The sequence below is a fragment of the Sceloporus undulatus genome, chromosome 4 (assembly GCF_019175285.1).
Source record: "Sceloporus undulatus isolate JIND9_A2432 ecotype Alabama chromosome 4, SceUnd_v1.1, whole genome shotgun sequence".
NCBI classification, from domain to species: domain Eukaryota; kingdom Metazoa; phylum Chordata; class Lepidosauria; order Squamata; family Phrynosomatidae; genus Sceloporus; species Sceloporus undulatus.
This window is the reverse complement of record NC_056525.1, coordinates 218,548,671-218,564,392: the sequence shown is the minus strand read 5'-3', so window position 1 is coordinate 218,564,392 and position 15,722 is coordinate 218,548,671. Positions and strand designations below refer to the sequence as shown.

Sequence of the window (15,722 nt, the reverse complement as noted above, 5' to 3'; positions counted from 1 at the left end):
TTGAGACTAACAGAAAAAGAGAAAAGTGTGAGCTTTTGTAGACTTGAGCCTTCTTTCCCATGCATGAGGAAGTAGACTTAAGTCTACAAAACCTCATGCTACCAAGTTCTCTCTTTCAATTAGTCTCAAAACTGCTGAAAGATCCCTTTGCATACTGATTTTCCAGACTAACATAGTTATGACTTTGAAGTCATAATACAGTCCTCCCTGTGTTCTCATGGTCTTCAGACATGCATCCCTTGCTTATGCGCAAGGGACTAAGGGAGGGGGAATGAATGGGGTGCATGCCCATGCCATGCGCCCTCATGCCCACACCTATATTCAAACCAATGAGACTCGAATATAAGTGAAACTTTGTTTTCGTGAGGGGATCCGGAACGGATCGCCTGCAAAAAAGAAGGGGCAACTGTGTATTAGTTACAGCCAGTAACAGCTCACTGTGTTTCTGCATTTCATGTATTCATTCCATTCTAAACAATCACTGTGAAATATCTGAAATGTAGTTCCCTTCAGCATCCCTGAGTGGTCCTGGTTATACATAGATTCTCTTAGCTCAAGCCAAAACAGTTGACCAATTATTGAAATCAAAACAGATTTTGACTAAATATCAAATATAAATAGAGTAAATTTTGTGGTGGTAGGATTCGTATTTATTTTTACAAATATTGTTCAGATGAAGTAAATTTTGGGTAAATTCACAATTTGCTTTTACAATTATCGCTAGTTTTGTAAGTTTTGTTATTTTCTTGTTTGCATCTTCTGTTGTTTGAGTCTTCCTTTGTCTGTGATAATCATGAGGAACTTTGAAAATATTACAGTACTTCAAAGGATGGAGTGTGAAAAACATAATCACAACACTTGTGGAGCCTGGAAAAGCTATTGGACTACATGTTCCAAAATTCCCCAGTTAACATGGCCAGTGCCTGGATGATTCTGACAATTGCATTAATTTGTTTGCATTAGATTTTTTGTTTGTTGCCACATTGTACTGCTGGCTCATATTCAGCTTGTGATTTGGTAAGATAATGGGTTCTCAACTTTTGGCTCTCCATATATTTTGGATTTCAACCTATAGAATTCCTGACCATTGGCCATGATGGCTGGAGCTTCTACAACTTGAAGGCCAAAATATCTAGAGTGCCAAAAATTGAGAATTGCTATGGTAAGATACTTAGGTCTTTTCTCACTAAAGCTACTGCAAACCAGATCTTCCCATCTTGTACTTGTGTTTTCAGTTGTTGTGTAGCAAGATGCATAAGATTATATTATGACCACTGATTATTATTTTGTAAGATATGACCCACTATTCCAGTACGTATGAGTCGCTTTTGAATATTGTTCCTGTCTTTTATGGTGTTGACTATTCCATCCAAGTTTTGTGTCCCTCTGCACTCCCACTGAAATAAATTTTTATTGGCGTAGGCAGGATTAGAGTTCTGTGATGGTTTATTTTACTGGTTTGCTATTGAAAAGCAGGAGGCCTAGGACAGAACCCTGTAGCTCTCCACTCAAGATCTTCATACAGGAATTATGTTGAGCCATTAATTAGCCATTATTGGTTTGGTTGCCCATGGAGCCGCATTAACAGTGGTAGCATTGAACTCCTATGTTACCGTTTGATCAACAAGGACATAATGGTAAACCTTTTCCTGGTTCAGATCGACTCCATCTCCCCAAATTCTTTATTTGTTTTTATTTGTGTTCATGGATTGGCTTCCATTTATATGAATACAATCATTACTGCTAAAATAGTGGTTAATTTTTAAACAGCAGTTGTCAAAGTTCAAATTGGAAAAATAACTGCAGGCAGCAATGTTAAAGTACAGTATTATTTTAAATCAAAATGCAAAGAAAATGAAACTTGTAAAAATTATTAGTGATCAAATATCCTAAAAGCACCAAATCCCATCAGATCTTGGAAGCTAAGCAAAGTCAATCCTGGTTAGAACTTGGATGGGAGACTGCCAACTAATACCAGGTGCTGTAGACTATATTTCAGAGGAAGGAACTGATAGAACTGCCTCTGAATATTCCTTGCCTAAAAACATCCTATCAAAATTCATGGAGTTGCCATAAGTCAACAGGCAACATGAAGATGCATGCATGTGTTCACACACATTCACACAAATTGTAGAACTCTTTGTCAAGGTGCACATTAAACAATGTGAGAAGAGGAGAAAGGAGAAAGGAAAAAGTTGGCTTGATGTTATAACCACAAATTCTGTATTTGGTGACAAGGTCTTGAAAAGTAAGACAAGAGGGCAGACTTGATTAGGCTAAGGAAATGCCCAAACGCTGATACCAGATCCAGCTGTTACTTGTATCTGTCCTTCTCCTTAAGTGAAACACAAGGGCTCCTTTTTTGCACATCTTTTGCATCTCTTTCTGCTTTCTCGATATTTATTTGTTGAGGAAAGGGTAACCAGATGCCACATCTGCAAAGGAGGACAAGGCACCTCAAAATTAGGACATTCAGGAAAAATGTTGGATGTTGCAACTGAAACGCTAAAACACTAATATATAGTAAATGTAAATTCATTCTTCTTAGTCATGCTCAGAATGGAGGACATTTTGAAATTCTTCCTTGACAGAAGGATGACATGTAGGACATGCTTTGAAAAGGACATCTGGTCTCACAGACACAGGGCAGATTATGATAGACTACTATCTTATAAATTATAGTCAGAAGAAACCAACATGGTAGGTGAGGCCAAAGAGTAGGGCTCTGTTCTTAGCGCTCTTTCCGTGTGGCAACCTAACAGTATTTCTCCCTGGTTTATTTTTATTTTATTTATTTACTGTATTTATATCCCGCTCTTCAGCCATAAAGGCTCTCAGAGCGGCTTATAGATAGTTAATTAGACATTTCCCTGCCCTCAGGCTTACAAGCTAAAAAGACATGACACAAAAGGGAAAGGGAATGGCAGTGGGGAAGGGGAATATGTCCAGCAGTTCTTCTCTCCCTCTGCAGAAGGCATGGAGGGAGGGCTCCTCTTCTTACTTTAGGCTAGGCCTGATGGACCTGGGCCGTTCAGTTTTTTTCTGAAGGAGCGGAAAAGCTGTAAGTGAGTGCATGCATGATTTTGGTACTAGTTTGAAAGTTCAAGGTTTTCATTTGTAAAACAGTTGGCTTTCTTATAGTCTTCTACAACCTGGTGCCCTACTAGTGTGTTGGCCTACTGTTCCCATCATCCTAACTGCTGCATGTGCCTGGGGTGATGGGAGTTGTAGTAGTAAAACATTTGGAAGTTGCTGGGCTGGAAAATGCTAGATGTCTCCAAAGCCCGAGAGCCAGTGTGGTTTAGTGGTTCATATATTGGATTATGACTCTGTCATAACAAGAACAACAAACTATAACTCCAGGGTCAGCTTGAATGTTGTCTCTTTCATGAACATCCTAAGGTGTTTTTATTTTCTTCTGCAGCCCTGAGGAAGAGTTATATTGGGTGCTTTAAGATGTGTGGATAGGAAAGAAGCAGATAAGAGGAAAATCAATTCATTTGAGATGGAGAAAAGTGCTAAGTATTCTGTGGACAGCAAAAAGACAAACAAATGGGTCCTAGAACAAATCAAACCAGAAATGACCCTGGAAGCCAAGATGATTAAGTTGAAGCTGTCAAACTTTAGTTACATCATGAGATGATGCGACTCGTTGGAAAAAAAACAATAATGCTAGGAAAAGTGGAGGGAAGTAGAAAGAGAGGAAGTCTGCATGCTAGATGGATAGACTCTATTAAGGTTGTCATGGGTATAAATTTGAAGGAACTAAGCAGAACAGTGGAGGACAGGGAGTCTTGGAGGTGTCTCATCCACAGGATCACCATGAGTTGAGATTGATTTGAGGGTGGTTAAAAACAACAACTAGCAAACCAGGTACTAACCAGGGCTGACCCTGTGCGTTGTATGTTCTGACTAAACTGAGGCTGCCGTACTTCAGACACATCATGAGAAGGCACGACTCAGTGGAAAAAAACAATAATGCTGGGGAAGGTGGAGGGAAGCAGAGAGAGAGGAAGGCCGCATGCTAGATTGATGGACTCTATCAGGCAGGTCACGAGTATGAATTTGCAGGACCTGAGCAGAGCAGTGGAGGACAGGGGGTCTTGGAGGTGTCTCATCCACAGGGTTGCCATGAGTTGAGATTGACCCGAGGGCGGTTAACAGCAACAACAAATGTGTGGATTTGGAAGTAGTGCTACAGCTGCAAGGAGTGGAGGAGAGCGTAAATAAACCCTTGGCTTTTATGTTTCTGCTCTTTTGTTCACACGCTCTCGCCCTACGGAGCGACTGCCTCTTTAAAAAGGCTGTGCGTGTGCATAGACACACATACGCACACATGCAGGGGAGGCCGAGGCACACTGTGAAGTGCTGGGGAAGCTTAGCTTTGCCGTGGAGCCTGAGCCTGAGTGAAACCTAACCAGCTAGGCGATATGCAATTCCTGATTGACAGCAGGACTAGCATTATGCAAATGCTGCCAGAGAGAGCGGCAGCGATCAGGGGCTCTGTTAGGGATCTGTCTACACACGCCTGCTGCTCCTCCATCTCCCCAGTTGTGGTTGCTGCTGTGTTGTGTGGGGGTTTTACCCCCCCCCCTTTCTCATTTTGCCCTGGTGCTTCAGCTTATCAACCAATAAATGACCCAACCTAATAGGAGGAAAAAGAGCAAAAGTTGTTGCTTTCTTGGACATGAATAAATCCTTTCTTCCCTGCAGTTTCATTTTTCTGTCAGCTCAAGAGATGTGGCGTGAGCTTGTTAACTCAGGATGAATTGGGTAATATTTAGCAGGGTAATGCGCTAATCTTTAAACCTTTATGTTTCCAATCCTGTGGATGTATGGGTCCCTTGACACAAAAGTGTGTGTGTGTGTTTTGCTTGCTTCTTCTCGGCTCCTTCAGTCTGAAGCCTTATGTAGGTCAGGCTTGGCTTAAGCAGATTTCCTGAACCTGCGTCAGCTTAAGCTGAAGGAATTTTAATAAACCCTCCCTTGTAGGCGTGGGCCTAAATGAGACAAGCCTAGTTAAGCCTGATCTTTTTCTGTTTGTGAAAAAGAGCTGAGCAGAGCTAGGATCTGCGTGGTGGTGTCTAGGAACGGCTCTGTTCTTCAGGCTGGAGAGAACGATGGTTGGCAAGGCCAGGTCCTCGAATTTCACCTTGTCTGAAAAGCTCGATTTGCTGAAACTTGTCAAGCCCTATGTTAAAATCCTCGAAGAGCACACCAACAAACATTCAGTCATAGTGGAAAAAAACAAATGCTGGGACATCATAGCTGACAACTACAATGCCATTGGAGTGGACCGCCCGCCTCGCACGGCGCAAGGCCTGCGCACATTGTACAAGAGGCTCAAGGAATATGCCAAGCAGGAGCTACTGCAGCAAAAGGAGAGCATCTCCGACTACAAAAGCTACATCTCTGAACCGACTAAGAAAGTTGTGGAAATGATCCCCCAGATTTCCAGCGTGTGCTTGAGAGAGAGGAACAACCTGCCATGGTAAGTTGCATTTTACGTTGCGCTTAACTATAGCACCTCCTGTCTTCTCTGCCTGCCCCTATTTGGGCTCAGTGCCTTTGCCTTAGGAAAAGTAAGAACACTGTGGTTCAAGCTGGGTTTGTTGGGTTTAAAAACAACAACAACAAACACATTTTTTTAAAAAATATATGTTTAAAATAATGACTTTGTAATGCCCATCTTCCAGCTGGATTTGAAAGACCTTTATTGTCAGACCCCTGGCAAGTGAGGGTTAAGAAGGACTCTGAGTGAAATAGGAGCTCCAACTTTTACCCCTCCCCTTTTAATAGGCATAGCATTCAAACACTGACCAAGGGAAAGGCTCTTCTACATTTAAGGTAGTACTGCAGCCATCCGCTTGCCTTGCCTACGGAAGCTGATGCCTGTTTGGGATAAAAAAATCTACATAAAGTCGAGGAGGAGAACAAAGAAGCCTCTCTCATACAGTGTGCCCCATCAAGGATTATGTTAATCTCTCAGGGCGGAATACAGTTTAACTGAATCTCAGACCTTTTAGATGATATTTTTCCTTCATGTGCTTCTGTGTCCTTTTAACAATGCCAGTGGATTGTTTTACAGGCAAAGGATGGCAACATTAATTAAAATACAATCATAATTCTTTCCCATTCTCTGAGGAAAGGATGCAGATCAAGCTTTAAATACAGAGGGGTGGAGAGGGAAAGAGCATGGAGTACATTTACAAGGTTTTTGTCCAGACAGACTGGAGGAGTGCTGCAGTCACATAACCGTCTTTTATTTTACAACTGCCCTTTAGCAGAGATTTGAGCAAGACATAGAACTGTGAAGCTGGTTTCAAGCTTCCTTGCAGGACCTTTGGGACTAGCTCTCCCCAAACACACAAAAAAAGCCTGACTTGTGCAACACAGGGCTACCCACCAGCTTCCTCCATTTGTCCTGTGGCTAGATTTTAAACACTTTAAAAAGGGAGTGGGGGGTGGGGAAAGGAAACATCTCTTCTGTTTGCTGCTGTTGTCATAACCCAGTTAGATTCACATCATTTACTGTGCAAAACAAATATGTTAAGCTGAGTTTCCAGGCAAGCTGGCATGTATGCCGGCTGGTGAGTCCTTCATTTGTGCTACCCTAGGTTTCACTGAATAGTAATAGTTGTCTAAATCCTACCATGGCAGAATCTCTAATGATATAACAGCATCTAGGTGATAGGCCTTTTGAAGAAAGAATTGTGCACCAGCCATGAGGAAATAAATTATAATAAAAATGGGCTTCTCCAGTGCAATCCTGGATGTCTACTCAGGAGTAAGCCCCACTGAGTTCACTGGAACTTATTTTCTTGTAAATGTATACAGAACTGGAGCAATTTTTGGAAGGGGATGGGTGGGTTCTTCAACATTCATTAAAATGTTTGTCATTAGCCTGGGAGCATGGCATCAACTTTAATTGGTCTTACTTCAGCCATTGAGCCATTATAGTAGGTATTTTGCATCCTGATTATTTTTGCAATAGGGAAAATTGGGAGAAACAATTTTACAGTGGATTTTATTCAGGTTTATAGACCAATCTGAGTAGGGTTTGTGATCAGTCAGTATTTATTTATTTTTTTAGCATATGATTGATGGCTGTTTAATGTAAAAATTCTACGCAAAATCTTTTTTTTTTAAAAAAAGTTCTTCTTAATGTCTTGGAATCAAATGGCTTTCTCCGCACACATTTCAGCTACAAATGATGTGTTGGAGGCAAACCCTCTAGATGGAAACGCATTATGTGGGAAGAAATTTCATAAATATAAATTAAATTTCTTCCATCATTCCCTATAGTTTGCTTAGGATCTGAATAAAAAATATTTCTTTTTTTCAGATTAATATTTCTGTATAAAGAATTGATGTGCCCCTAGCCAAGATTCTGCCTTTTCATCTCTCTGTCTCTTCTCACTGCTTTTGCTCATCTTCCCAGGACAGCATTGCTGCACCACAGTGGCTTATCAGAAACAGAACAGCTTGGAGTTGTAAGTTGTGGAACAGAAAAGGAAAGAGTGATCCATAGCTCTGAATTTCTGTTTCCTAGTGATAGACCAGAGCCTGCATGGTGTAGTGGTTTGACTTTTGGACTAGGACTTTGGGAGACCAGGATGGAATCCCAGCTCAGACACAGAAGCCCACAGCCTGACCTTGGGCAAGTCACATTGTTTTAGCCTTAGAGGGAAGCAATGGCAAACCTCTTATGAGCAAATCCTGCCAAGAAAATCTTGTTATAAATTTGCCTTAGGATTGCTATGAATCAGAAACAACTTGAAGGCATACAACAGCAAATCAAGGGCCACCATTTGGGGAGCTCTGCCCTGACTCTGTAAAATGCTGTCTCTAAGTCTATGCCTGGCACTGCATACCAGTTCATGATGGAAAGTAGTGCAGTACTGTAGTTCAGTTTTTAGTTGGCTGATAGCACCATTGATATTTGACTCCTTTCTCCCCAATCTCTGTGAACTAGCTTATCATATAAAGTGATGTGACTAATCCAACACTTAGGGATGGGAACATAAGTTGGCTTTCTTTTGCATTTAATTTTTTATGTCAAGTTCTTTTAGTCCTGAATATGTTATTTGTGAATTTTAGTAAATTCTTCAGGAATAAACTAACTCAAAACGCAACATATCTGCGTAGTTCATATTCAACAGTTCCCAGCTAGTTCCAGCATAGATAAGACTGTGTTACAGTTTCATGTCAGCTCTGTATATGTTAACCGTTTTTTTTCTCAGAAAAAAAGTACTGTAGTGGCAATGTTAATTCAGTACTAATGTGTTTTAACCTTAGTTGCTTTAAACCTATGATTTAAAACTGTAATGCTCAAAGCCCAGCACAGACAAATCTGTTAGCTTCTCACACATTTAATCTTTTTATTCTGAAGTCCTCTCCATTTCAGATATGAAGAAATTTACAAATTTTGCAAAATGTCTCTAAAATTGAACTGAACTGAAATTCTTCCTTATTTTGCTATTTTCAGTTAGTCATTTGTGGTGGTTCCCAATTGTGCTTTCATTTGGAAAGTCTCAAAGTGCACTTAGACTACAGTCCCAAGTGCACTTTTTAAGAAGCAAGTCCTATTGAAATCACTGAATCGCTCCCAAGAAAAAGTTTTCAGAAATGTTTTCCTTCTCTTCACCAAGTACAGTAGTAGAGAGTTCAGGGCAGTCTTTCAGGGGCTAATTACCTACAGAGGCAGGAGAGCTCTGGATTTGTTTTTCCACCACCCCTCTGTTCCTAATCATTATACCATACAATGTCTACCTTTATGGAATTCAACCTGCATGTTTTAACCCCATAATGGGACGAAGGGGAGCCTTTGGGAGAACTGGAGCTAAGAAAGTATTTGCATCTCTAAGCCTCCCTGGCTCATTCTCTCAAAAAACCCTTGCCCAAAGCTGCTTTTCTTTTAAAGCACTGGTGCCAGAGCTCTGTTTACATGCAATATATAATTAATTCCTGAAAAGCACTGAGTATCAAGCTGCGCTGTCCTTAGGAATGAATAAAAGAGTCAGAATAATTTTTTGAGGCGTGTACACTGTAGAGTTGAATGTTGAACAATCCTTGTGCTGCTCCTGCCCAAACAGATCTAAGCCCCATTCCTGGATTTGAACAGTTTATCATGTGCACTCTTTTATTTACATTAACACCAATTCTTTGCATATCCAATCAATCAAGTCTGAGCCAACATAGTGAAATATACATTTAATTACCATGCTGGTACTGTACTACCTAACCATCATGCCAAAGACGTTCAATCATGGTGAATGTGGCTTTGCCATATCTGCACATATACTATGTCTGGAGATAAAGGACTTAACAACCTGGTGGCCTGACCAGAAAAAGTTGAATCTGTTAGATTGGACATCAGTTGGCTTTTCTCACCAATGCAGTATAGATGTTCTAACTCTGTCAAAGAAATGCTTGATTCTTTTTCTTATTTTTATATCTAACACAGACTGGCTCCCTATTCCCTGATCTGCCTTCTGACTGACCAGGAGCACCTCTGTCTTGCCTAGATTAAGTTTCAATTTGTTTGCCCTCATCCAGTCCATTACTGATGACAGACACTGGTTTAGGACCAGGACAGCCTCCTTGGATTGAGGTGGAAAAGAGTAGTAAAGTTAGGTGTAATCTGCATATTGATGGCACCTCACTCCAAAACTTCGAGTGACCTCTCCCAGCAGTTTCATGTATATGTTAAATAGCATAGAGGACAACACAGAACACAGAGGGATCCCACAAAGGGTCGAGCAGGAGTCCCCCAACAACACCTTCTGAGTTTGACCCTCTAGGAAGGAATGGAGCCACTGTAAAACAGTATCTCCAAGCCCCATCCTGAAGAGGTGGCCCAGAAGGATACCATGGTCAATGGAAAGCCCTCTCTTGAGAATCTGGCAGGTTTATATAGAGAGATGTGATGTTTCAGATAGTCTAGACCTAAATTGGATAGGTTTTATAGGTCGTAACCAACACTTCCGATTATGCCTGGTACCCAGTGAAACTGTTTCAACAAGAGAGTTTCAACAATGCTGCCTGTACTTGGTCCCAAACTGCATCTGCACAACAGAAATAATCCAGTTTGATAACACTTTAATTGCCATGGCTCAATGCTATTGAATTTTGGGAACTATAGTTTTGTGAGACATTTCGCCTTCTCTGTCAGTCAGCTCTAGTGCCAAAACAAATCACAGTTCCCAGAATTCCATAATACTGAGCCATAGCAAAGTGGTGTCAAACTGGATTATTTCTGCAATGCGGATGCAATCCCTGTCGGCATTGTGGCTGCAGTATTTTGGATTTGCTGAAGTTTCCAAACAGTTTCTAAAGATAAGCCTACATAGAGTGTGTTACAGTAGTCCAAATGGGATGTAACCAAGGCACCATAGCCAATTTCTTACGTAGAACTCTATCTTGATTCATTATTTTTCATGGTTGTGTTAAAACGGTAAATGATATTTCCAGCATTTGTAATGGAGAGTCAATACCCCTATTAGTACATATTTTATTGTATCTTATTTTTTCATAGATGCTTTTTATAATAATGGCGAATAGGTAAGATGGTGCCATACTGATGGTGCACCAGCAAGGACTTCCTAATATCTGTTAAATGAATGCAGGCTATTTCTCATGAATAAGGGATGCTAGAGGGCATGTGGGATATAGGAAGAAAATAAATGTTGCAAGGAAAAACATTATTTAGGCCCCTAGGAAGGGAAGCCATGCTAGATAGTTGGAGCTACTGTATACTAGCAACAATTATTCAAGATTTTCTCCCTCCCCTCATTCTCCAAATTGTCAATCCCTCTTTCTTTCTATCAGTGCTTCTACATGTATATGTGTTCATATCTATCTTCTACATTCCTCCCTTTTCTATGTCTTTGTTATTACGGCTCTTGGTAGATTGTTATTATTACTTTCATGTAATTGGCACTGAAGTATCATAACTTCCAAGAAACATAGCTGCAGATTTGCCTGTTCACAGCTGTTATGCCCTTTATCAAATGTTAGTTCACAGTCTTAGAATAGGGATAGAGAATGTAGACCCTGCCACATGCTGCTGGGCTACATCTTCCAATATCCCTCATCTTGGTTTGTTCTGGCTAAAATGGTGGAAGTTGGTTTTCAACAATGTATGGAGGGACAGATATTCCCTAACATTGTCTTAGCAGTTGGTTAATTGCTTTGGACAGCATGTACCCTGTTGTTTTCTGCTAATTATTAAATGATTACCTTTCTATTTTTCAGTGCTACCTTGGAAAAGGAAACAGTTGCTACTACAAGCTCACCACAGCCAATCTTGGAACACCATCCTGCTGCTATCACACTGGAGCTGGATCAAGAGGAAGAAGATGTCAAGCCACCTCCCTCTTTGATTGTAGAGTTGCAAACCCAGGAAGGCTTAGAGCAAAGAGAACAACATTTGGTCCATGTCATGGAGCGATCTCCTTCAACTTCCCTGTCTTCTGTGGATATAAGGATGTTGTCTCCATCACCCATCCCCAGACGAGATGAATTTTTCAGGCTTGAAAGTGGGGAACGATTTAGGCCAGCATGTGGAGGGTATGATCCCCAGATGTTGCAGATGCTAAAAGAAGAACATCACATAATTTTGGAAAACCAGAGAAAAATTGGGCTCTATATACAAGAAAAAAGGGATGGCTTGAAAAGAAGGCAGCAGCTGGAAGAGGAGCTATTGAGAGCAAAAATTAAAGTAGAAAAATTAAAGGCAATACGACTACGTCGTGATCTTCCTGAATTCAACAATCTTTAAAGATTTAGCAGTTCTGCTGCATAAACCAGGGTTATTGCCTAATTCTTTTTGATCTAGAAAATGTTATTTGCCATGTTTATTTTGATGGATTAAAAACTTGAGTGGGGGAAGAGTGCATGTTTTTTCCATTTTATTTTTCATGCACATTTACGAAAAATTCAAAGCCATCTTTCATGGGTCTTCCCAGGTTTTCTGACTTGAAGTAGAAGCAGATCTGAGACTTTAAAATCTTTTGAAATTCTGTGATTATAATACTGTTAACAAAACCAGATGATAATTTATGCAGCTGTTGTAAAAAATGCTGATTTTATTCTTTGTTTCATTTTTCTGGACCGATTCTTATATGCCCATTTGAAAAATTCATTTATTTGTTGGTCAATAAACATATGCAAAATGGAGAGGAAAATATTACTGTTTTGTTCCTTCTTTTATAAAGCATATTGTGCTCAAATATGGCTTTACCCTGCCAAGAAAAACATGGAAGAGAATCTTGGATGCAGAATTTTTGTGATGAGCTGAACAGAAGGGATATATGTTTGTGATGATTAATAACACAATGTTTGTGAGAGCAGTAAGAAGCTAAGAATAAATCAGTGTCTCTGACTTTCTCTTCCTTTTAGTCTATTAAAATTGACAATAGCAGCTTTTCCAGGGCTGCTTTTATGTATCCTTTTGTTGTGCACCTTGTTGTTAACTGGCATCAAGTTTACTTTGATTTATAGGGGCCCTGTTAATGAGAGCCCCTATAAGTCATCATCAGCCCTACTCAGGTCTTGTAAACACAGTGCCATGGTTTCCTTGATTGAGTCTATCCACCTTTAATGTGGTCTTTTTCTTTTCAATGTTCAGCTACTGTTGTATATTTAACTTACAGCATTCCTTGCTGAAGGTAATTTTGATGATTATTGCTGTAAAACGACTTTTTAAACAGATTAGATGTATTCATGGAAGATATATTGTTTGTTTGGTAACTGTTATCCATAGAACCCATGGAACACAATATTCACACAAAGAAAGGGTATTCTGCTCCTGTCTTGCCTTGCATGGTAAACTGGTATGACGTGGAACCTATACACACGATTAAATACTGGGTGAATATTGTATCCTCATGTTGTGACACTGATCTGGCAGATTTCCTCCACATGTGTATGATTGACTAATACGCAGCTTGCTGTTCACATTCCAGTTCTGAATAGACATCCAAGCACAAGAGCATCTTTTCATATGTTCCTCAGCAACTGATAAACTGAGTCCTACTGCCTCTGGTGTTAATTTATAGCCATCACAGCCAGAAGTCACTGATAGTCCTGACCTCCATGATGTAAAGAAATCTTGTAGCACCTTTAAGACTAACTAAAGAAAGAAGTTGGCAGCATGAGCTTTCGTAGACTTATGTCTACGAAAGCCCATGGTGCTAACTTCTTTTTTAGTTATTCTCAAAAGTGCTGAAAGATCTCTCTACATACTGATTCTACAATCTAACACAGCTATATCTTCAAATTTGTCCTCCATGAATTTGTCTAATGCACTTTTAGAATGTTCCAAATTGGCTGCTCTTGCTGCATTCTTGAGGTAGCAAATTCCAATTAAATTCTGTTCTAAATGTTCTAAAAAAGAACATTTACCTGTTTGGCTTCATTGGATAAAGCAGGAGGAGAAAATGTCCCAACCGTTTCTTTCTGCTCATAGGAGAATTGTTCCATGATAATCAACATGATTATCGTTTCACAGCTCTTCCCATTGTAGGTTGAAGATCATAATTCTAATTCCTTTTGTTCAGTAACATGATGGGAATAGAGTGGCATAGATGTAGTGTTGGACAGATCATAGACAGTGGGTTCAGATTCCATACTTACCTGGGCCAGTCATTACCTGTTAGCTTAATGCCTAATCTTCCATCACAGGTTTTCTGTGAACATAAAAATGGATATGGGAAGACCTGTATGCTCTGCTCTGCACTCTTTGGAAGACAAGTAGTATGAAAAATGTAGTGAAGAGATAATGATAAGTGAGATGACTAGGCTGGTCTTGTAATCCCACTAGGTTGTTGAAAATTGCTGTCTTTTCAATATGAAATGCTTAATGATCTGCCCATCACTTTGTAATGCTGCTAGCTTGTACTTGTCTAGCACTTCCAGTTGGACCAGTTTCCTGCTTAAAGACTCATGAATTTGGCTTCTGTTCAGGGAGGCCTTCCTCCTATCTAATACTTCTGCTATGTCTGATATGTGCAAAAGGCTATTGCTATGTAAAATAAGAGCCCAGGAAAGAGAAGATTACTTCCAGGTAATCCTGTTTGGTTTAGTCCTTTCATCCTTTATCCCTCTTACCTTCACTTAGGGAGCATTGCTTGCATTATTTTTCTCCCACCTGCATTTTCTGTTTTCTTTTTTGAGCTCTTTCCTCCTTGGAAGAAATTGGCTTTAATAAAGCTTTTAAACAGTTTAGGAGTGCTTAATTTTCCATGTTTCATGACAGGCCAGTGATTTAAATATTTAGAAGGCGGTGACAAAGTCTTGAGGTAGTAAAATTTGTCACCCTATCCTCCTAGATGTTCCCAAAACCTTTCAAAAAGCAAACATTAATTTGCTTAAAATATTTGCACTTTGCATGTCCTCAACTCTTGGCAGGTGACAGCAAGTTCTGTATAGAACCTTTAAAAACTAAAGTACATAAAATGTCAATACAACAAACAAATCTTTACAAAATGGCAGCTGCAGAGTTAAACCTTATCTGATTTCAACATCAGTCAGCTAAAGCTTTCCTGAAAAAGGAGGTGTTTAAAAGGTGTTTCCCTGGCTTCCTGAAAGCCAGGAAGACATGCTTTGCCAAACCTATTCACGGGAGGCTATTTCATAGCCCCAGGACCTCTGTTGAAAGACTCTGTTCCTCTCTCTGATCAAATCTGACCTTGCACAGCTATGTGCAGAGTAGCATATCAGAAGAAGCAGAGGCAACTTGTACCTGGTAGAACTGGTCAGGTGGAATCAAGGGGTCACTAGAGGTAGAGTCAGATATGTACTCCACCTATTGTCCTCAAACACCCAAAGGACACCAGCAATCCATTACAATAAAAACCATGCAACAGTGCAAGGTAAGTCCAGTCCAAGCAAGGCCAAGCCTGGAGAGAAATAAAAATCCCTTTCTTCTGTAATGATTTCTGAGCAAGTAAAGTGGGCAAGTGAGTCAACTGTGGTGTAGTGGTTTGAGCACTGGACAACAACTCTGGAGACCAGGGTTCAATTCCTACTCGGCCATGAAACTTTAGCTTTTATTTTCCTGGGTGCCTCAAGATCTAGTATGGTTTGCTTGGTACAAAAGTCAAACATCTAGAATTAAGGAATCTCCGAGAGTGAAAATTTTAAGTGTGTAATGTATGCTTCTGCCACCAAGCAGGTGGGATTTGGAGTCTTTGTTGGCATTGTGGCCAAGTAGTAACAGATGTCCAGTGGCATGAAAAGGTTAATTTGTATTAGTGACCTTCTTTGATCCTTTTTTCATTAGCTTGGCAGTGTGAGGTTCGAAAAGATATGAAGGTTGGGAATGGACTAGGAGAGTGACTTTACTACTGTTGCTAACCTGCTTGTACAGTTCCCATATATACGAAGCGGGTGGTGGGTCACACTTGTGCACTTGGATTTTCTTTGTTTGCTTCTGCACTATATAACCTTTGGGAGTCCATCTACTGTCGGCCTCAACCTGGAGAGGGTGCATACCAATCCAGGGCCCTCCTGTAGCCAGCTGTGGGGACTGAAATTGATCACTGGCTGGAGATAGTCTAGGTGGTACACTAGTTTTAAATGCCTGTACCACAGCCACTCACTCACAAACCACATGGTTGTGAATTTAATCCCAGCCAGGGGCTCAGGGTCGACTCAGCCTTGCATCCTTCTGAGGTCTCTAAAATGAGTACCCAGCTTGTTGGGGGCAATTAGCTTAT

The 15,722-nt window shown here is 40.4% G+C and overlaps 1 protein-coding gene across 1 annotated transcript in view; it reads left to right on the top strand.

Annotated features, from left to right (window-relative positions):
- The window catches only part of RAD54B (RAD54 homolog B), a 47,782-nt gene that overhangs the window by 5,375 nt on the left and 26,685 nt on the right, over positions 1-15,722 (top strand). Inside the window, exon 4 of the mRNA XM_042464456.1 lies at positions 11,257-11,362. Within this exon, the coding sequence (XP_042320390.1) occupies positions 11,257-11,362 (106 nt within the window). The remainder of the gene's footprint in view (positions 1-11,256; positions 11,363-15,722) is intronic.